The sequence below is a fragment of the Stigmatopora nigra genome, chromosome 12, assembly GCF_051989575.1.
Source record: "Stigmatopora nigra isolate UIUO_SnigA chromosome 12, RoL_Snig_1.1, whole genome shotgun sequence".
Lineage (NCBI taxonomy): Eukaryota > Metazoa > Chordata > Actinopteri > Syngnathiformes > Syngnathidae > Stigmatopora > Stigmatopora nigra.
Window position 1 is genome coordinate 10,846,549 of NC_135519.1, and position 22,530 is coordinate 10,869,078.

At 40.0% G+C, this 22,530-nt stretch overlaps 2 protein-coding genes across 4 annotated transcripts in view; one reads left to right on the forward strand and one right to left on the reverse strand.

Moving 5' to 3' along the window:
- The window catches only part of wdfy4 (WDFY family member 4), a 44,329-nt gene that overhangs the window by 6,679 nt on the left and 15,120 nt on the right, over positions 1-22,530 (forward strand). For all 3 annotated transcript variants that reach the window (XM_077729529.1, XM_077729526.1, XM_077729527.1), the window contains exons 13-49: positions 136-326; positions 1,600-2,294; positions 2,382-2,472; positions 2,725-2,939; positions 3,020-3,114; positions 3,837-4,065; positions 4,167-4,243; positions 4,322-4,540; positions 4,627-4,805; positions 4,891-5,122; positions 5,496-5,641; positions 5,714-5,825; positions 5,907-6,097; positions 6,182-6,334; positions 6,427-6,500; positions 6,800-6,961; positions 7,675-7,769; positions 7,863-7,959; positions 8,063-8,265; positions 9,061-9,227; positions 9,380-9,499; positions 9,588-9,749; positions 9,830-9,988; positions 10,803-10,926; positions 11,036-11,187; positions 11,731-11,969; positions 12,059-12,174; positions 12,277-12,468; positions 13,142-13,251; positions 15,354-15,431; positions 15,530-15,721; positions 16,581-16,650; positions 16,749-16,954; positions 18,346-18,494; positions 18,586-18,697; positions 19,263-19,348; positions 19,428-19,490. In XM_077729529.1, coding sequence (XP_077585655.1) covers positions 136-326; positions 1,600-2,294; positions 2,382-2,472; positions 2,725-2,939; positions 3,020-3,114; positions 3,837-4,065; positions 4,167-4,243; positions 4,322-4,540; positions 4,627-4,805; positions 4,891-5,122; positions 5,496-5,641; positions 5,714-5,825; positions 5,907-6,097; positions 6,182-6,334; positions 6,427-6,500; positions 6,800-6,961; positions 7,675-7,769; positions 7,863-7,959; positions 8,063-8,265; positions 9,061-9,227; positions 9,380-9,499; positions 9,588-9,749; positions 9,830-9,988; positions 10,803-10,926; positions 11,036-11,187; positions 11,731-11,969; positions 12,059-12,174; positions 12,277-12,468; positions 13,142-13,251; positions 15,354-15,431; positions 15,530-15,721; positions 16,581-16,650; positions 16,749-16,954; positions 18,346-18,494; positions 18,586-18,697; positions 19,263-19,348; positions 19,428-19,490 — 5,953 coding nt within the window. The remainder of the gene's footprint in view (positions 1-135; positions 327-1,599; positions 2,295-2,381; positions 2,473-2,724; positions 2,940-3,019; positions 3,115-3,836; positions 4,066-4,166; positions 4,244-4,321; positions 4,541-4,626; positions 4,806-4,890; positions 5,123-5,495; positions 5,642-5,713; positions 5,826-5,906; positions 6,098-6,181; positions 6,335-6,426; positions 6,501-6,799; positions 6,962-7,674; positions 7,770-7,862; positions 7,960-8,062; positions 8,266-9,060; positions 9,228-9,379; positions 9,500-9,587; positions 9,750-9,829; positions 9,989-10,802; positions 10,927-11,035; positions 11,188-11,730; positions 11,970-12,058; positions 12,175-12,276; positions 12,469-13,141; positions 13,252-15,353; positions 15,432-15,529; positions 15,722-16,580; positions 16,651-16,748; positions 16,955-18,345; positions 18,495-18,585; positions 18,698-19,262; positions 19,349-19,427; positions 19,491-22,530) is intronic.
- Positions 19,149-22,178, reverse strand: lrrc18a (leucine rich repeat containing 18a). The gene is made up of 3 exons (XM_077729531.1): positions 21,429-22,178; positions 21,267-21,351; positions 19,149-20,363 (listed from the first exon to the last, which is right to left on the reverse strand). Exon 3 carries the CDS (start codon positions 20,357-20,359, stop codon positions 19,580-19,582), a length of 780 nt encoding a protein of 259 aa, XP_077585657.1. The 5' UTR covers positions 20,360-20,363; positions 21,267-21,351; positions 21,429-22,178; the 3' UTR covers positions 19,149-19,579.

A 22,530-nucleotide genomic window follows, 5' to 3' on the forward strand; every position in this document is an offset into this window, starting at 1 on the left:
TTTATTTATTCATTCATCCATTTTCCTTTCTGCTCATCCACACAATTGTCAAAAGTGCATGCACCTATCCCAGACACCTTTATTCATTCTTTTGTAATACAACCTATGCTTAATTATTTTCTTTGTATGTGTCAGTTGCAGTGCGAGAGCTGGGTATGGTTCCATACATTAAGATTTTTTTGGATCAAGCTCAGTATCGTGGTCCCACACTGTGCATTTTGGAGCATCTCGCTGAGCTGAACCCTGAGGAGTTTATGAGTACTGCCATTGGGGCTCTCTGCTCTTCAACACAACACGAATTGGCTTTAAAGAGGGACCTACTAAAGGTAGGGACTCCCCACATGCACCCAAATATAGTACTACTACATATCCTAAGAATCCTTCTTTGCAGTGATCTCAACATGTCATCGAATCTAATCATAACAAATAAATTGTAATGCGCCTAAAATACAATTACAAAGTGAATTTCTTTTCAAGTGGGACGCTGATTAGATTATTGACAAAGCAGATTGATTTGCTGAACCAGGTTTAGCTGTTAACTCTGGATTGATTGGATTACTAGCTCAATTGTACTATGGACTGCAACTATGTGATCGGATGAATGGGCAAAGATGGCCACAAGTCTGCGTTCCTCTTACAGTGAGCAGGATTACCATTTTCACAGGGAAAGCATGCACACTTCTCACAGGGAGGCTAAAATCTACCAGGGATTGAACTGTCCATCTGGTAACTGTGAGGCGAAAGTGCTAACCACAAATTGCACCACAAAAAACTGCTCACAAAAAAACTATTGTTTTATATATGGTGGTCTATTACGATCTGAAGGCCCTGCTTTTATTTGTTATAGGTATTTTGAGATATTCTATAACTTTTATGCATTCGGAATTATTATTATTATAATTTTTTTGTATTTTTCTCATGCTCTTACTCATGGGCTTACATCATGATATGGTGTTTTATCATGGATTCATTGTCTCGTAATGAACAAGGTTTCTCAGAATCCTAGGATTTTTTTTTTGTGGCATACACTTGAGTTGGATTTTGAGAATTTCATTCCTCACTAAAATTGGTGTTGCGGAAAGGCTCACCGTTGGATGGGCCTGTGATCTAATTTAGCTTAACTAAGTTACACACCTACTGTGTGTGTCTGATTTTTATAGATGGCAATGAGAGGTGCTCTTACTTGCAGATATTGTGTGTGTTGTTTGGTGTGTCATTCTTATGCTTGTGTGCTTTTTGTTTTAATGTAGTTAAAGCAGGTGGCAATCAGATTGGCTCTGACCCGGGTTGCCAAGTATTCAGAGCCATTGTGATTACTCCGGTTTCACTTAATCAGGTTTTCCCCTGCGTTGCCCCTAACACTTTACCTACCTGATGGATTAGCTCTCCAAATTGAATCAAGCTAATGTGATTTCCTTGACCTCCAAAACTATTACGAGAAATGATTCATGATAGATCTGTATGTTTCATCTATTTTTCATCACATTTTTTAAATTGACTGCAGCTCATTTTGAATTGGTTCTGTTTTTGTGTCAACCAAAATTTTTGATCAATTTCTCAGATGCTCCTTTTTCTACAATGTTCTTTTCTCTTTGTCAGTCTATGTTAAAGGTGCTGGAGAGCCCAAATAGCTTGGATGCTTTTAGACGGGCTGGCGGTTTCACCGGACTACTCTCACTCGTACTCGACATGGAGGGTGCTCTGGCCGACCCTCCGCAGGGAGAAGTGTGGCAGTCCATCGGTCATCAATCCTTGCTCGACCTCATTTTTCTCACCCTGCACATCTTGTCATCTGCTGTGCATACACATGTGGTGAATGCACACTTTTTTCAGACAGGCGGGTTTTATGAAAAGCTGGCTGAAGCCCTCCTCCAGCTGGGCTGCTTTCACACAGATAGAAGCAAGTGGGAGGCAAATGAGGGAGGCTTTACCAGGACCGCAGAAGACCATGAACATCTTGGAAGGAACTTCCATCAGTTTGTTGAATTAGCAGAAGAGGCACCTTCATGCCACTCTACCCCATCTGCCAAACTATCTGTCACCCTTCAGAGTTGCATTCGACTCATTTCTTATCTTGATCACTTTGCCACAGGCCTCTACTCCCCCGTAGATTTTCAATTTGGCCTAGAACCTGAGAATGGGTGTCATGGGGACCAAAATAAGCTTAATGTAATATTGGGCCATGATTATATGCAGTCAGCATCCCCTCCAGTCCAGCAGCCAGAAGAGGAAATGCTTGGGACCTGTAGAACCACAGGAACCAACATATCCACTGTTTTAGAGTCCCATTCAAGGTGCTTCTTTAATTAACTTGCCCTACTCGAGTTGTTGCAGGAAAATTCAATATGCGCTAACAAGAATTTCTCTTTGACTTAGAGTAGCTTCACCTATGATCATCTTATCATTCACCCGGGAGCTATTCGAGTCGTTGTATCTCTCCTTCCATTCATCTTTACCCCTGAGGATATTCAGGTAATTGTAACAATGATGTCAAAAGGCAAAATCCGGGTCAACTGATCCCATTTATTATAAACTAATTAATGAATGTGTTTATTATTATTATTTTGTGAATAGTGTCTTGTTCCCCGCTAGACACAAAGAATTGGGAATGTGAATGTCTGTACAGTCTGAAGAGTTTTAATGTGCCACATGGGAGTTTAGTGTACTCGCATTGTGGTTGTTCTTATTGTGTTGTTTATCAGGAGATACATCTATTTTCTTCAGCTTTCAGTGGAGATCCAGCTTGCAGTGGTGAACCACATTCTGTCAGCCGTCAAAACAGAGCGGAATCGTCAGATCATGTGTGAGGGGGGGCTTGTCTCTACACTCCTGACTCACTGTCAAAGCATACTTTTAAGTCCAAGTGACCCGTTACATATAACTGTTACACAGATCCTGGAGAAGCTCTCATCCCAGGCCATTACATTGTCAGACTTCAGGTTAGATATGTTTACTTTTTAATTTGCCTCAACAATTATCAAGACAATATTTGAACAATTTGTGTTTTTGTTCTTTTCAGAAAGTTTCTGTGTCTAGCAGATCCTCTTATGTGCTTAGCAGCCAAAGCTGGAGTTCCTTCAAAATCAAAGTGTTCCACAATAGGGGAAGCAGCAGGTACTGAATTTTTGTTAAAAAATGCCAAAGTATTTGTTTTATGTCAATGGTACAGCTGAAATTCACCGATTACAGATTTTCTCAATTATATTTAATTAACTCTGTAACATTTGTCATTCCCCAATTATGTGAAGTGAAGCTTGCTTTTTTTGTTTTCATCACATTTTCTTCCCTTAAATTAGTGTTCATATGGACTATGGCATAGCTCCACAGTAACATGGTTCTATTTTTATGTTATATGTATACCAAAGTGACTTGTTCAGCAAGTTCTTTTGGTTTCTATGCATTTGATAGATTGGATTTTTTTATTCGGGCATCGTTTTTAAAAAATAAACAATTGAATCACATTACAATATTTTGAACTGGAACGAAATATATAAATTGAATACTACAAAATCAATCAGCCTCGTCGGCCACAACAAAACAACATGTTCGAAATGAGTAGGTAAAAATCAAGACTTTAGAAAAGAATAGAATAGAAAAGTTTACCGTCAACATTATTTTATGAGAATATGGCATAGCTTTAATGTATAAAATATTACTGCAGCATAACATAATTTATGCTACAGTTTCCGCACTCCAAAAGTGATGTATTGTAGAACTATATTCATCAAGACATTGCTCGTTTTTACTTAAAATGTCATTAATAGATAAAAGAAAATGTCCTATGTTGACATTTTTAACCATTAACAGCAGATTATAGTTTGCTCTGTTTCCTTCAGATCTCAGCACAAAGGAAGAAGTCACGATGACAGGGTCATCAACGAAGATGGAAAATCAGAGATTCAGCTTGTTACAATCCGTTTGCAGCAAATCATCTGCTGGTTCCACCATTCCCTCCCACCAGATCATTAGCATGGTTTCCATGACATCACCTCGCACCTTTCGCCCACATCGGACCTCTGTCACACCGGCTTTTGTGGAGTTTGACATGAGCGAGAGCGGCTATGGGTGTGTCATCGGTTGCACTATTTTTGATGAATTTTTGATCAAATCTGTCAGATTAAGTGAAGGAAATCAATTGGATTCTGCTACTTTGTTTTGCTGTACAGTTGCTTTTTCCTGCCCTCCCTGGCTACAGTGAAGGGAGTGACAGCCGATTGTATCTCAACTGGTGGAATCGGAGGAAGTAAGAGTTCAAATGTCTAAAATATGTATGAATACGTCTCAACAAGATGTCATATCACCTCTTTGTCTCTCTCCTTAGACTGCCGGGATTTTCCCCCCATAGCTGGTCTTTCGTTTTCATGCTGGTTTCAGATCAAAAAGTTTAGTTCAGCGTGTGATTCCCACCCGATCCGACTCCTGACAGTTGTGCGGCACATGTCACGAACGGAGCAACAATACATTTGTTTGTCTGTCTCATTCTCGGCCTATGACGGCTGTTTAGTTCTCTCCACAGAGGAAGAAGCCTTTACTTACTTGGGTAAGAATGATACAAATTTGGGCCATTTGGAACTATAGTTTGGATAGCTGTATAAACATTACACTATCAACTCTGTACTTGGACAGACATAATGGAATCAGAAGTGAGCACACCGACCTCTTTGCCTACATCTCTGAGGTTCCGTTGCTCCAACTTGCTGGTCCCATCTCAGTGGCATCATCTTGTTGTCGTCATGGCCAAAGATGTAAAGAAGAGCTGTGTGGCTTCTGCCTACTTCGATGGAAAAGTACTAGGAACAGGAAAGGTACAACATCTTGAGAGATACACTGTACTGTATATAGAGTTAATATCAATTGAACCAAAGCAAACCACGGTATCTTTCCAACCAGATGAAATATGTTCAGCCATTTCCTGGCAAGTGTGCTTCCATGGACCCCACGGCTGTTATTGACATTTATGCATTTATTGGGACACCCACACTTTGGAAGGACCATGCTGCTTTAGTATGGCGCGTTGGACCAACTTACCTTTTTGAAAAGGCTTTGAGCCTTGAGAGTGTGGGTGTCATATACACTCAAGGCACTGCCTATCTGGGAAATTTTCTGGTTTTGTGCAACAAAGGTAAGTCTATGGTATTTGTATCATTTTACTATTGGACTTCTTTCTTGATGAACTCATTGGTTGCTATTGACGCTGAGGGACATAAAATTCATTTTAATTCGGAGCCCAGCCCTGGCAGTCAAAATGGATTTGATGTATTTTGCCATCAATGTTAGGAAAACATCCTACCAAAGTCCAGGGTAGTAGAACAGGAGATTTGTACTCATTACGTTAAAACACTCTTAACATCTGTTTTCTTTTAGTTAATGTAAAGATATTAACAGTATTTGGGCTACACCGTCTATTTTGCATAATACAGTAAACAATCTTGGGGGGGTGGGATGTGAGATTATATTTTTATTGCACAAATATTCTGATTATTATTTTTTTTTAGGTACAGAACCACAGTCTTTCCCTCTCAGGTTGGTTCCCGAAGAGAGGATCATGTTTGGCATCAATCCTGCAGTTTCCACATTAACAACAGTTGTTCACATAAAACAGAACTACAATGAGGTAGACTCCAGATTAATTGCCAAAGAGGTGCGTCCAGACTACCCTACGTTACACCTTGGGTTTTTACGTGCATTATAAAAGTTGTCCATCTAACTCTAGCTAGGCATAACGTCAAGAGACCAGTCCACTCCTGTATTCCTGGCTCATAACATCAGTCAGCACCTGAGTGGGACCGCACGCACTATTGGGGCAGCATTGATTGGCCATTTTGGTGAGCTATGAAAGTATTCATTTCAATGTAATGTTTTCTGAAAACTCGCAAGTCCTTTTTTTAAGCATTTTACCGCTATAGGTGTCCGCACATTCATCCCCAAAAGTGCCGCTGATGGGTTTCTTTATGTGGGAGGGCCTGCAGTTGTCCTCAGCTTAATTGCAATGGCAACAGATGACAGCTCCTTATATGCAGCGGTTAAGGTTCTTGTCTCTGTTCTGGAAACAAATACCGCCATGCAGCTGGAAATGAACCGCATGGGTGGTTACAAGGTCTGTTCCATATCAAAAAAGGAATGACATTTTAACATTCATTTTTTGTGAATTGACACAAAAATGTGATTTGACATTTTTCAGTTGCTATCTTTCTTGCTGAAAATGAAGAGTAACATGGTCAGCCACAGAACATTTCAACTGATTCTGTACCTTTCGAGTTCCATAGAGCTGAGTTGTAGCTCGGACTGTCTCCCGAACAAAGCTGCTTTTCAGGCGCTGCTGTTGGACCAAGAGGTGTGTTTTCAAACAATGTCATTAAAATAGTCCTATTTGCCTATGTTTCAAGGGACTCTTTTACTAATTTAGTACATGCGTTGTCTTGTCAGGTCTGGAGGAACACTTGTGAAAATCTGGACCTCTCAGTCCTGAGCCACTTTGTTGAAATATTGAACTCCTCAAGGTATTTCCCATGGACCCCTCAGAATGTTACAAGATAATGCATCTTCAACCAAATCTATTATTTACTCACATGACATCATATTATGAAACGACTGCACACTAAAAGAGATAAAGAGTCTCTTGTTTGGAATAGACATCTGACCGTGTCAACATTGTCCACATTTCGCAGAACCCTGTCATCAGTATTACGCTTATGCTTCATGGGAAGTCCAAGAGAAATAGTTTTACTGTCTAGAAGAGCATGGACTGAGTTGAATCAAATGTAATGCCCAAAAATTGATTGTATCTCTGTGCCCTCAGCAATGTGAGCGGGATTGCAAAGATCATGCACAGAATGGGCGTGTTACCATATCTGCTTTTTGAGCTGTGTGAGCCTGCTGTGACCTACCAGAAAGTCAAACTTGTTTGTTCTGTCATCACATGTCTCCTTAAGGCTCACCTCACTCCTCTGGATATAAGCAGGTACTACCAAAACACATGCTGACTAGCTCCTTTTCCAAATTCATATTTCATCATTGTTTAGGTTTTGTAAAGAATGACATCATACTGTACATCGTACGTAATTAGGTATATACTATGCACTTAACATCCATAAGTTGTCACTCAACCGATGACACTTTAGAAATTATTGTTTTAGCAGCAGAAGAAGACATAATTAAGTTGCAGTCACTGTGTGAAGGTCACATGGAACAATTTCATTTAAGAAAAAATACTTAAAACCTGCAATTTACTGTTTAATTGCTTAGTCAGAGTAATAAACTATTTCTCACTTCCTGAGCTGGCAACTTCTGTCCCTGGGTATGAATGAAGGATTCATTGACGTCACATATACTCCCAAAATACCACAAACTATTAAAGGGCATCATTGACTATATTTGGCACAATTGTGAGTTACATGGTTGTTGTTTTTTATTCATAAGTACAATCAACCACTTTATCACGTGACTAATACACAAAGTAGGCATGTAACCTTTTAGAGATAATAGTTATTTGTGCATAAAGTTTCTTATATTTGATGTGAAGACAGGACAGTAGTAGTAAATGTTTATCACACGCTTCTATTTTGTTTTGTGGTGTACAAGGTAGGATATCCTTGATTATTTGAGAAGCTGTTCCTTTTAATATTTCATAGCCATAGTCTGTGTGATAATGCTTTGCATATTTTTTTTTGCCAGACTTGGCCTCTTCCTGATCTACACGCTACCGCCTCTTTGTAATGCGAGTGAAAATCAAGCAATTTTTGACTGCGATCTTTCCCAAGATTCTAAAGGTACCATGCTCATGACAGGCACGTTTTAGCTTTGAATTTATACAAAGCAGAAAAGTAATAATCCAGATATCTAACCCACCCAAATTGTCTCAGTCCAGAGTTCTGCTCCTTCCAGCCTCATCTGGATGCGCAACCAGCTGTTACTTGTACTTTGTAACATCCTTGGCTTAGACAGCCTTCTGATCAAAGAGTAGGTTCCATGTGTTACTGCTTTGCAAACCCAAGATGGATGCAATCAAATTTGCTATAATGTTGTGGGAGAAAACAACATGTGCTGTGTTTTTCTTTCAAAGTAAGCAGAATGTTATCTATGAAGCCCTGGGAAGCGATTGGGTCCTATTCTTTCTAAAGCCACATCTTCATTCCTCCACTGTGAAACTGGCTCTCACCCTTCTCACAAATTTCCTGTCCTGCTCAACACAGCAAAGTAACTTCAAGGAAGCTGTGTTTCCTGGAAGTCTCATAAGCAACATGAAGGAGCCTTTTGCCGCTATGGGTACACATTAGTTCAGTAATTGCTTGGAATTTAATAATGTATGTGGCCAGTTGTTTTTTTTTGGAATGCGTGTGATCCACCATCACCAAAAAAAATTATGCATGGTACTATAGGTTAGTTGAACACTCTAAATTGTCCTGAGGAATTAGTGTGTGAATGGTTGCTTGCCTTTTTGTGACCTGCGATAGGTGTCAACCAATTAAGAGAGTGTCCCATGCCCATACTGTGTATAGTGAGCTGGGATAGGCTCCAGCGGAAAATAAATAAATGGTTGGCAAACCACTAATAAATTACATGAAATTTCATGGATTAATGAATTAATTCTGGAATTCTGCTTATCCTAACAAGAGTTGCATAGGGCTGAAGCCTCGCATCGCCTGCCAATCGCAGGGCACTCGGAGACGGATAATCATTCACACTCATATCCAAGGACAATTTATAGTGTTTAACCAACCAACCAAATGTTTTTTGGATGTGGGAGAAAACTAGAATGCCCAGAGAAAATCAACATAAGCCCGGGGAAAACATACAGGTTGTGTGGAGTTTTTATGTTGCACCCTAACCAACATGTAACTCTTGATTTCAGAACTGTAAGACGCACGTGCTATCCAATTGAATATCAATTTCAATTGAATGTTTAAAAATCAACAGTTTTGTAGCATTAATAGTGGATTCATTCCAGTATGTATGATAAAGTACAATGGATTATTTTTCTTTTGCTTCTCTTCTGTAGCATTTGTAAATGTGCCGTCTCAAATCTGGACTTCACCCACCTTTTTTTTTGCTGTCCCACAGACAATCTACGCGCAAATTCTTGGTCATATGACTGTGCCAGTGGTACATGCCCAGGTTTTGATGTACTTCAAGGTCTTCTGGTCCATCATTTTCAGCTGCCGCAAGTCTATGAAGCTCTGGCTGCTTTGATGCTGGGAAGGACACTCAACCACTCTGCAAATGGAGAGGTGAGCAAGGCAGCCATTTAAAAACAAACAAATGGGGAAGTCCAATGTTTAAAATATCTGCATCACAGTCAAAGTTTTTGGGGATGGATGAGCTGTTCGTATATGTTTATTTTGGTTGATGACATGCAAATGTGGTCACACGTAACCTGCAGGAAAACTTGGATGAATCTCTTAAGTCGTTGATTGACAGCCAAGTAGACAATCCTGCCCCACAACTCTGTATGGAGGCAGCAACATTAATACTCGGACTGGTTAAAATAATTATCACGCAGGTAAGAACATAAAGTGTTCAATTGTTAGTACCTTGTGAATGACATTTTAAGTAGAATTACTGACAGTCTGTCATTCTTTCCAATCAAGCATCGTCCGGACACTAATGCATCATGGGAGTTGCAGCTTCCTGCAAGCGTGATGCGATTCTTCAGCATGCTTCACAAGCTACGTCCACGAGACCCACTATGGGCTTCCGCAGAGTTTCTGCAGTCACTTGTTGATGTTCTTTTCCCCTTGCAAATTGCTGAGGTTTGCACCCAAAATTGACATTTTTTCATGACTTTTATCTGTGATCTTGCTTTGCCTTATTATGGTATTTTTCCCCCCAGGGGGCTCATGTGCCTACTATAATAGGCAAATTTGATGATGATCACAAGATTCATTCACCCAGGAAGCCAGTGTGTGACTTTCTCCGTATTCTGTTGATGGACAGTCTTCTAAATGTCTCTAGCAACACTAACACACATCCTTTTGTGTTACTGGTGGAGGTAAATCAATATGGGAATTATTCATTTGTAAGGTAAAAAAATCATAGATTAAGGTTCATTTCAGGTTAGAGCGTCGGTTGGCCTCACCGTTCTCGGGTCAAGGGTTCGATCCCAGGTGGGGAGTTTGCATGTTCTCCCTTGACTTGCGTGGGTTTTCTTCGGGTACTTCGGTTTCCTCCTACATCCCAAAAACATGCCTGGGAGGCTGGTTGAGAACTCTAAATTGGGATAAGCGCGATAAGCGCATCGGCCTCACAGTTTTGAGGTCCTGGGTTCAAATCCAGAGCGCTCATCCTGTGTGGAGTTTGCATGTTCTCCCTGGGCCTGCTTGGGTTTTGTACGGGTACTCTGGTTTCCTCCCACATTCCAAAAACATGCATGGAAGGCAGATTGCACACTAAATTGCCCTTGAGGAGTGAGTGTGAATGGTTATCCTTCTCCACGTGATCTGCGATCGGCTGGCCACCGATTCAGGGTGTCCCCTACCTCCAGCTTAAAGTCAGCTGGAATAGGCACCAGCATCCCCCTTTGACCCTTGTGAAGATAAGTGGTTCAGAAAATGAATGAATGAATGTTCATATCATTACTGACTACGTGTACTCTGCACTCAGTGTAGGCTTTTTGTTGCATTTTGACCCTGCAGACCCATGACTTCTCCAGAAGGTGCCACTATTTGCTTAATTACCAAATAAATACTGCAGACTGATGCAGATTCGGATACAATTAGAGGAATAATGACTGTGTGGAGTGTTTTTCCAAGTCTCATGTTGCAGGTTCAAGTTCTAAAATATAATAATACTCATAAATATTAAAGTTCTGCCCAGATGGAGCTTCAATGGAGCAGAGGCAGAGTTTCCAGACTGAACTGCTGGAGTTCATCATGGACATCATCGTGTTCAGCAAGGATAGAGAAAACAACACTCACCTTTCATCACAAAGTAATATGATCATATTAATTATTTCTCTTTCTAATGGTGTCTTTTTCTTCCTCTATTATTGCATTATACTCAAATGTAATATGCTTTTGCAATGCTCTGCATCATTAAGGTTTGGAAGGCGAGAGACCTGCAGGCCAGATGTGCACATTGATTGGCAATGTGTTGCTCTTCAGTAAGATTTTGGTACAGGCACTTTACAACGGAACATTCCTGGGGGCCCCCGAAAGTTTGCTTAACTTCCTTGCAGACCAGATAGTTGTGGTAAGAGGAGCACTCCTGCTTTTTATACAAACACAAGGCTGTGGACCGTTTAAGGTAGGGGTGGGCAAACCGGTCCTCAAGGGGTGCAGTTTTTTGTTCCAACCTATCCTGCAGAGACAGTTTAAAAAACGACGTTTCTGCGGAAACAAGAAGCACCTGACTGCAAAACTGTGGAGAAGTTTGCCCAACCCTTGTTTATGGTGTATTCAGTATGCTAAAACCTGTGCACTGTGAAGTAAGAAAATAATTTTCTTCATTTTTGCAAGGTGAATCAATCTGACAATTCGTGTGCTTGGTATTATATCACAAAAGCATTTTCTACTAGAGGGATGCATTCTCCCGATTTTTCTTAAACATCTTGATAAATAAGGTTAAAAAAAAGTGTCAATATATCTAAGTATTTAAAAAAAATAATCGAAGGCTCAAAATAAGTACATTTAAGTGTTGATAAATATAACATAATGTAACCTCAGGTTTAGTTCATTGAAGCTGTAAAGATTCCCGCTAACAGTAAATTCTGACCAGTGCTTCTTGAAACATTAGGCTGTGGACAGAGGACAAGCTCACAAAGAGAAGACAGTGTCAGCCTTCTACTCCTGCACGAATAAGGTGCTACTCTACTTCCTGTCCCAACCCAGACATTCTAGAGTTGAATTGGAGGGCATCGTGAAGACATTTGAAACCATCAATGATCGCTGGGATGTTCTCTTGGCAACCTACAATTCAAATGTGAACTTTATCACATGTTTTCTTCATTGTCTGCTATTAATTGGATCTGGCAGGTAAACTTTAATACAGGGACACATGAGCACAGTCATAACCCATAATGTCAAACTGATATAATTATTATTATTTTTTTTTTTAACTCAAGTTACCCAGAAGGCTTTATGTGTTTAGCCCAAAGAATGCCCAGTAAAAAAGTCAACTCATTTCACTCTAAAGCACAACATGAAGTGGGCACTGAATCTAGGACAGGATTTCCTACTGGTATGAAAATCACCACTTAAGCATCACATTTTTCTTTTTGTATTCAAACACGTTTTTTTTTTTTTTTAACACTTTTGATCCAAATTTGCATTTGTCTTTCAGACGACAGGGTTCTAATGTCCTTAGCAAAGGCCTGCTGGTCTAAGGTAATAGCTGAGCGACGGCGCACCCTGGAAGAAGCGCACAAGATTGAAATCTCAGCCAACCACAATGATCAGAGGGCACCAATAAATATGACTGACATTAGCCCACTGTGGGAGGAGACGGCCCAAAAAATCTGGCTCAAGTACTCAGGTCAGCCCTTTTGCATTATTAAAAAAGAATTTAAAAAATAAAAATAAATTAAAAATATATTATTTATTATAATAACACACGAAGTATGTGATATGATAGTATAAAACATATTTTTAAGCCATTCAATTGTTGTTAAGCTCTCTAACATATCTTCCTGAACCCTTTGGCTTGTATACTTACACTACAATAATTATATTTGTTATATTTTTTAAAATAAAAACGAAAAAAAAACATGTACATCAGGTCAAATGTTGAACTTTGGGTAGTGTTGTTAAGATTAATTCAGTTTAATTCCATCTGTTTTGATTCATTGGACATATAAAATAAAGTTTTCGTCGGAAATATATTTCAAACACGATACAAATCATAAACTTATGCATTAATAGAAAAAAATCCTAGTGCAAAGGAATTACTATTGCGATACAATTAAGCACAAAAAAAAACACTGGAAAAGAAGTAACTGAGGGGTTTCCAGCAGATGTACATACTGACCCCTGCGGATGAATTTCTCTCACCCTGATGAAAAACTTTACTCCATTCTTAAAAGAAAGCTAAAATCAAAAAATACCAAGTTATTAAATTGACAAAAAGGACAATGAGCTGCTCTCGATTCATACATGCCATTTGACTTTTGGTACTTGACATTTGACATTTGTGTGGCCTTCTCACACAGGAGAACAGAATCAAGCACCAGCAGGCAGCACACATAAAAAGTTTGATGTGATCAGCAACGCAGTTCGTAATGCAATGGGGAGGCTTGACAAAGAGACGGTGACAGTGGAGGTACATGCCTGCATCCCCTCATTAATAAGATGCTACACTAACATTCCAAAGTCACTCATTACTGTATGTGTGCTATGAGCCATCTAGCCCTGTGGGAGTATATTTTATTATCATTATTATCATTATTATTATTCCTTAAAATGGATTTTGATGATTACAGACGATCGCCCCTGAGTGGGCATAGTAATTGATATCAGCTCGGCCCATCCACAAAAACATTCGCCTCGACACACTGTTTGTCGCTGAAGGTTAAAGACGAGTTTATTGTTGTTTTTTTCCCCCCGAAACACGTGGTCCACATCATTAGTTCCCCCACAACGCTTAAGACGTTGAGCCATCTGGAGCAGGGAGCGGGGACATATTACTCAGGCACACAGGCATGAAATTACCGCGTCTGTGTCTAACCCAAGTCTGTAAAGTGTGTATCAATGTGTGTGTGTGTGTGCCTGTGTGTTAGTAGTGCACATCTCCTGCCGACTGAAATTGGGTTGGCAATTATAGTGGTAGCAATCTGATGAAAACATTATTCATTTGATGTTATTCTTTATCATATCAGTATCTGACAGGGACTCAGACAGGGTGATGAATTGTTTTTCCACGTGAGAAAAATAAGGAAGGATGTTATCCTGCACTTGGCGGAACCACTCAGCCGATTCGAGATTTTCTGGAAAACTAATAGACAAATCCTCAGAATATTCAAATAATTCACACCCCGTCTCTGAATCTGAAACACATGACCTTTATTTGGGGATGCACAGTAGTGCATCCCTTCCAATTCAAACAAAGGATGAGGAAAAAAAGCTCATTATTGCACATCTTTAAATGTCAAGGGCACTGAGAGAGTTAACTTCACCATACAGTTCATTGACCTAAAAATGGTTCTAAAGATGTCTGTAGGTTTGGCGTTGAAATCTAGTGACAGATAGGCAGTCTCAATGCACGCTCTCTAAAGAATTATTTCATCAGTCAATGCCGTTTCCATAATCATATCTTATATTACGCAGATAATTAACAGTACTAATGATCACGTTAAGTTCATTACACACTCCCTACCAGCCCAGAATGAAGTTGACATTATGTTGTTGCCTTATCATCAAAGGTGGCGTATTGTTGGGAAGTCATTAAAATGGAAATGAGTATGATGTTAATTGCAATGGGAAGAGATGAGTTATGTATTTAATGCAGCATTTAAAAGCCAATGAGTCTCCTATCTGCTAAATAGGGTAATTAATGCTATATATTACTTATGTTTGTCCAATTGAAGGAACTAAATTGCAAGATGACTTGCTGTTTATCTGTCACGCCATGGCTCTAGTTTGCAAACTTCATTATTAATCTCCTCTCTGTAATATTTTCATAATCCTCCCTCCATTCTTCTTCCGAACAACATTCCGAAAAAAAAACACACTATGCCAGTTTCCTTCTTCAGTTTTTTTAAATCATATCTTCATTTTCATGGTTTGATTTCCAAATGGGTTTATTTTTGGCTGCTTTCTATAAAAAACACAACACCATATTGCTGCCTTTTGTTCTACAGTTCATTTATGAGGTTATACGGCGAAAGAAAATTATCTGTAAATAAAAGCGCTTCTAAAGAGTGACTGCGTGTTCATTTCTTCAGTGGAATGGCCGTCGTGGGTCAGCTGTGAGGATGGACACATGTTGTTTCACGCGTCTCTTAGCGAGCACTGCTGTGATGATGGGCTTAATGAAGCAGTTAACAGTGCGAATATGATCCCTGTGTGTCTGCTCAACATGAGCATCCTGCAGTGTCAACACGGCTCTGCTTGTTATTTTTTCTTTTCTCTTTTAATCGACACACACACACACATTTACCTTGCCCCCTACTGTGCTGTGGCTCCGTGATATTAATGTTTATGTTAATTAGATCACACCAACAAAGGATTACATTCTCAGACAAGGGTTATTGTAAGTCTGTAGCCACTAGCTTATTTGGCCCCTGTGAATGCAATTTAGAGTCAACGTAATTGTGTGAAAGCATTGTAATTGCATGAGGAAATAACAATATGAATATACAATCCCTGTATGGAAGGAGGAGCGATTACATTTGCATTTTATTTTTTTTGCTTGTCATTTTGCAGGAGTTTCTGTCCTACATGGAATCGTACCAACAAAGAGGCAACAGAATCTTTGGGAATATGAGAACAAATCATTTACAGGTTTGAAGCAAATACTGAGCAGAATGTGTTTTGTCATGATAAAGCAATTCATTTCTATTCGCCATCCACATCTTCTTGTCTTTTTGTTTACGGCACAGTTACGAGCCAGCGAGTGGGATCGGGTCAACTCCCAATGGCAGATTATCGAGGCGGAACTGTTGAGGGAGAGAGGTGTCTTCGGTCCGAGTCCGGGTGTGCTGCTGGGCCACAACTGGGAACAAGATGCAGCCGAAGGACCCAACCGCACCAAACTACGCATACGCAGAAAGGAACGGAGAAGATCCAGAGGGGTACAGTAATAAATGGAAAATGCAATCTCTGTACATGTTCCATTGGGATACTTTGTATTTACAGTTGTTTGTCGGCATTGTCCTGCCAAGGATTTTTTTTAATGTGCTGAAAACACCATCATTTTATTAGGAGGACATATAAGCATAATTGTTTTAGATGAGTCAGGCCAGTGGACGAGTAGTTATTAGGGTGTCGGCCTCACAATTAGGTAGGTCCTCACTGTGGAGTTTACATGCTCTTCTCAGGCTTGCGTGGGTTTTCTTCCAGTACTCCGCTTTCCTCCCACATCTCAAAATGATGCAGAGTAGGCTGGCCACTGATTCACGGTGTGACCCCTGCCTGCTGCTAGAAGTTAGCTGGAATAGGCTCCAGCACCCCCCTCCACCCTCGTGAGGATAAGCGGTTCAGAATTTGAATTAATGTTTTAGATGACATTCTGGGAAATTTCCATTTATGAAGTGCTGATGGTGAATTTATAAAACTATAAACTGCACTTTCATGTAGTTTTGTGAAAACGGACTACTAGAACCAAGTTAAAAAACTAGCCCAATGTTTTCCACAGAAAACACAAAGTTAAAGCATCAAAGACATAACAGATGGTCCAGCATTTGACAAGAATAAGCAGTGTTGTAAATTGTTAGATGGACGTTTTAACACAGACCCACCCACATGCTCCCGTGTGCAACTCTGCCCCAGCAAAAGGCATTCCATTCAAAAGAGATGTTGTCTTGTGCTAAGGGAAAAATACTGACCCACTTTGACCCGATAAGATTTGTTAAAAAAAAACTGAAAATATGTATTTTTATGTATATAAAATTTGCCTAACTACAAAATATATATATGATTATATTTATAAAGGTTCTAGGAGCTCTGTCTCTTGGTTCAAGAGCATCTGCAGAAACCAACAACAGGACAGAAAGAGCCATAGGTAAAAACTGCACACAAAATAAAAGATACATAAACCTATGACAGATTTTCACTGTTTAGTTTTTGCTTACTGAAAGCCTTGTTTTTCCTTTACTTTAGTACCAAAGATTCTGTGTGAAATTGGTGCTGAGGCTCAAGAAGAAGGTGAGGATGGAGGACAGGTTTTTGATCAGCTAACCTTCTTTCCTGTTTTGAATGAAACACCTGTCTCCGAAGAGGACCACTTCATATTCGAACCCTGTTCCCACACGCAAACCTGCGCTGACATTCGCATCATACTGCAGGAGCTCCATCCAGAGGAGGAGGTATTGTGGCATGACAGTCTTTAGTAGTCTCCTGGCCAAATTCACTATCATAATAACTATCAGATGTAGACTGAAGGACTCCAAGAGCTGAATACTGCTATCAGGATTCCTTTTTTTTTTTTTTTTGCTCATTACCGTAAGGCCCAGCTCAGCTCTTTCCATTCTTCCGCTGAATTAGACAGCACATTTTGACAGGGGTTCTCTTCGCGCTGGTAACCAGCCGTGCCTTTTAATGTTTCTGACAGATGTATTAATAAAAACAGTAGGAGGTGATGCAGGCTGTCTTACAACTGCTTAGTAAGTGTGAACTGCGTAGTTGTCTCGCAATGGTTCAAGTGCGTAAGTCCTGCTGTGCACCCTGTCAAATGAACACAGTCATTAGGTTTGAGAAATGCAAACGCACACATGGATGCGGTCTAACACACACCGTGGACAGTAACACACAAAAGCAGACTCACGTATAATTAGCTTCCCAGCGCCAATAGTGTGATTATGACAGTAATGTGTGTGGGGAGAAATCAATGGTCTGACATTAGGCTCTGTCAATATAGTCCCTCTTTTCTCTCTTTCCAATCAGCAACTAAATCTCGCTCAGGCTCAACGCAAATCTGTCCTCAGCACAATACACAGATAAGAAAACAAGTTTATTGTTATGTATTTAGTTGTTCATAATGGTAATTCGGATTCATTTTTATGAAATGTAGTTATTGTTAGGGCGAATTGAGCAGATTTAGCGTAGGCAATGATGGGAATTGCCATTTAGTCTAACCATGGGTAAAATGATGTGCCATGTCGGTGGGATTCACGTTGACTCTTAAAGGCTTTTATGTGACACTATTCATCATACCGCGTATGTTCACGTGGATTCAAACAAGAACTTCTGATCGTTTAGCAGGTTGGCTATTGTGTATATGACAGTGATTAATTCTCCTAATAATGGCCAGGCAAGACCTCCTCCTTTTTCACAAGTGGGACTCTTATGTCTGGGGGTAGGGAGTCTGATTTGATTAGTATAAATTGTGAGGGGCCTTGGGCTATGTTGGGGCCCCATATGGTTTTTGGATTCTGGGTCCCAGAGGAGCCAACACAAGGGGCAGCCAGGTGTGCACCCTCACTAGGAGATGGGGGGTTAGAATTAAACACATTAACACCGTGCAGTTAGCATTTGATCCAACCAGCTCTGAAAGCAGCATGTGGGCCCTTTTTGGTCATGAAAGAAGATGCTGGAAAAGCATCATTCTCTTTCCCATCAATCAGCTCTTTTAATGAAGTGTTTGATGTTGTCTTTTTAATAATGATTAAAATATGTGATTAAAATGATCAATCAAGTTCCGGCTGAATATGCAAAGCACAGATCACAAAGTGCTTCAATGAATTTCTTTCCTATACAGGTCATTGCAAAAATGTGTGTTGTGATGGTGAGCGGCCTCCGAGTAACGGAGGGAGTGCTGCTCTTTGCTCAAGAGAGTTTGCTCTTGTGCCAAGGATTTACTTTAAGTGTGTCTGGAGACGTTTGCTGTAGGAAGCACCACCCTAGCAGGTATGTGTTGGTTTATGGGTTTGTTCTTGCACAGTAACTAAGACACATTGAGTTGTTTTTGTCTTATTTTGCCATGCAATTCTTTCTCCAGTGTGCGGAATTCCTTCATCTCCAGCATGCTGAGTCAGGAATCGACACCATGCTGCAGGCGCTGGCTCCACAAGGATATCAAGGAGGCCAGATTCATGCGGTTCTTGCTTGAGGTTCAACTTACATTCATTACAAAACGAAATGCACACATTCTTCATGTTTTTGTTTCATTTTTCAAAACCTGACCATGATACATACTTCAAAGTCTAGTTGACACAAATGGTAAATTGTTGACAGACATGTTAGCCTTGAAATCCCCGTATTACGTATCCATGTACAATTGGATTAAATCTGTTTTTTATGCCTGTCGAAGAGTGCCAAAAATGAAAAATAGAAATCCATTTGAGAGTGTAAAAATATCTTGTCATTTTACACAAAACAAAGGTACAGACAAATTGTTGGTTACCCATTCATACAATGTATTTTTTTGTGTATTCATTTCGATACGCTAAGAAAAAAACCGGTTTTATGTTTACAGGGACAGATTTAATGAGATATTTAATGAAAAATCAACAGCGATAGTTTGGCATTGTTAGGAAATGTGGTATACAGACAAGTAAAAAATTAAAACAGCCGTAATTATACTTTATTTGTTGTTGTAATTCAGGAAATTCGATGCCTTTTTTTTTTAGAAGGTGGCAATGTTACAGTAAGATAAAACACTGTTGTCTTTCTTAGGACAATGCCATTGAGGTCTTGACAAAAAATGGCCACTCAGTCTTCTTAGTTTTCCCAAATAAAGATCATGTCTCCGCGTATAACAGGTAAAAACACTCATCTGAATAATACATGTAAAAAAATATTGACAATAATGTTTACCTTGATCTGAAATATGATTTGCAGGTTGTGCAAAGTGGTGCTATCATTAAAAGGCAGGGGTGTTGCTGACGTCATCGCTAATGCCAGGTAGTCAATAAATAGCAATTCATTGATACAGCAAATGTTTTCATTGTTGCTCTATTCACAACCTTAAATGTTGGATACATGAAAACGTATCAAATACTGCTTTCAAACGACTGATAGCATTCTATCTTCTTAAGTCTCCACATATCCTGATTGGCTGCGGCCACTGAGTTGGGTGTAATCAGTCCCGAATAAGACCTTTTTCTTTCAAACGTCTCAATCACACATTCTTTCAATTGCCCTCCTCCTGGGTCTTTACACATTTTTCGGCAGGTACGACATAACCTTTCCTTATGGATGAGGTACACACCATCCTCGTCTTCCATATCAATGAGTTGCAATGGGTTTCGTTTGACGTTGACCCTAGCCAGATCGCAGAGATCTATCACAAAGTCTGGAAGGCTGGTGAAGAGGTTATCAAACAAGCCTAACTCTTGCAGGCTTTCTCCAGGAACCATTGTGGGAAGCAGAGATTCCAATTTGTTCAACCCTAGATTTAGAGTGGTCAGGTTGGTAAGGGATGCCAGCGAGGTGGGCAAACCCGACGAGGTGAGACGATTGTTAGAGAGGTTGAGATATGTCAGGCCCGCCAGTTTACCGATGGACTCAGGCACTGACTCCAGGTTATTGCTGTGTAAATCCAGCCACCTGAGCGATGGCAGCTTTCCAATGTTGTCAGGGATTTTATCTATCTGGTTGCGGCTGAGATCCAACTCATCCATGTTTGTCAGTTTGAAGATACACTGCGGGAAGATAGTTATGCCCATGTTGCTAAGCGTGAGTCGTCGCAAACCGTTGGGTTTCATCCGGATGGCCTTCTTGGCTTCCTGGAGTGACACCTTTGTCCCTGTGTTGCCTTTCTTTTTAGTCATTGTGCTGCAACACCAGGAATAATCATGTCATTTGTATTTCTCATTTTCTGCCTTACATCGTCATTTGCGGTATCGGTAAATACATTCACAGGGTGTCTTTATGTGTATACTTGTGCGAGGCCAATGTGATTTATTCTCACTAAAAAAGGTTCATGTACAGCCAGAGGCAATGGGAAAAGCATTCTCTCTGAGGAATTAAGAGCTTGTGCGATTGTGTGAGTACGCATGGCTGTGTTATGTTTGAACTAGTGTGTGTTCACCCGGTGTTGCCCATGGGGGTATTTAAGAGCACGACTCTCTAATTAAGGCTAATGCTGGGGAACAATAGCAGAGAGGCGACACTGGGTAATGTAGCAAAAACAAATGAGTGCTGATACTCCATCACCTGGTGTGTTGTTTGGCCAGGAGAGAAAAAAAAAGTGTGTTTATTTGGTGTGCTTAGGGCATGCAAGTGTAATGGCATACATGACTTCATTGCACAAAAAGTGGATGTACATGAGTTAAGAGTCAAATCAGGACTTTGATAAATGATAGTTATAGGGTGTATGGAGTGTGATGAAGGCTTGCCCCTCATACCCCCCCCCCCCAATCTAAAAAAGCAAGGTGTGTGTGTGTGTGTTTGCGTCTGTGTTACACCCCAAGGCCCTCTCTCGCCTCATTCATCATCCTCAGGATGAGAGGGGCTATCCACTGGTGCTTGTTCTATTATAACCTCCTCTAGGAAACTATAGCATGAAATTATTGCCTGCAATTAGATAACACATACTGGGCCAAAGTCAATGATTGATTTAGTGTGGATTTACAAAATTTGTTCAGGGGTTATTAGATGAGGTGTGGAGTCAAGAATACGTATACATATGCTATTTGTTTTTGACTATTATCAACATCAATGGATTGATTTACTTACCGTGCACTTGTATTTTCAATTTGGACTCAATAATGCGGTCGGTGGCTATTTTCCGTTTTGAAAGTTCACTGACAGCATCAAACCTCTGTGCCCAGAAATAAAACACACATTAGCACATAAAACAAACTAATCCGAATGTAGCTGGTGTAATAAAAGTTATACCTGGGGATTGTACTCCACAAAGTCGAGAGGAAAGCTTGGGTAGGCAATGTTTTCTTTCCACCACACTGCAATTGCAGGTTTCCTCTTGTTTGGTTTGGTTACTTAGCAACACGAGGTCCTTTCCAGCAAGATTGTCATTTACTGGCCCACAGAGGGGCAAGCACATTTCAGAAGCAAATGAATGCTCTCCTAATCTAAATTAAACAACTTGGATGTAAAGTATATTGTGCAAGCAAATTACTTGATGAAATGTTCATTACAATCTCCCATAGATCTGTACGCTGTTATAAATGAAATAATGGAAACAATTGAAAATGTCAAGTGATCACATAAATGTAAATTGGTCTTTAACCGCCTGCCTAATATAACAGTAAGCAATTAAGTGTAACTTATTCTTTAATATAAATGTCACGTCAAGGAAAATTTAATTGTATACAGTATTTTTTTTAAAGCAATAGATATTCTCACGCCTGTCAATCACGCAACCCGCCCACCCATCTGTGCAGTCTGGCTTCCTTTTCGTTTGGAGTTCATCGCAGAAACTTGGATAAAAGAAATATGTCGCGACATGTTAACATTAACAAACTTTTGGAACAGGGAACTTCTAAAAATGCAGCGAGGACGTCCGCTTATGTCAAGTCATTAAAACCCACATTCGGGATGCGGGTGATGCTGCCGAAAGCGATGACGTCGAACAGGACGTCGCGTTGCACCAAAATTGCAGTTATTATTTGACATCTATTGCTCGCATTCTTTTCTATGCAAATCTGCAAATCATTAGGTCAGCCATGACGCGAGTTGACAACAAATTCCATGACAAAGGCACCACATCTCTATTCACGCCATTTGACGCATTCATGAGATGATTTTGCCACTTTCTTACGAATCACGTCAAAACGAAGTCTGACGGCACGACATGATATCGTAATGGTCGAAAATTGACGCAAAACACAAATCATTTTGAAAAAAGATTTCAAAGGTTGTAAATAGTTTTTCCTAATTATAAATAAATAGTAAATAGTACTACTACTACTACATAGTACTATTACTACTAAATAGTACTACTACATAGTACAATTACTACTACATAGTACTACTACCA

Coding starts and splice junctions, on each gene's coding strand:
- lrrc18a (XM_077729531.1), bottom strand. CDS start 20,359: ATGACTAAAAAGAAAGGCAACACAGGGACAAAGGTGTCACTCCAGGAA.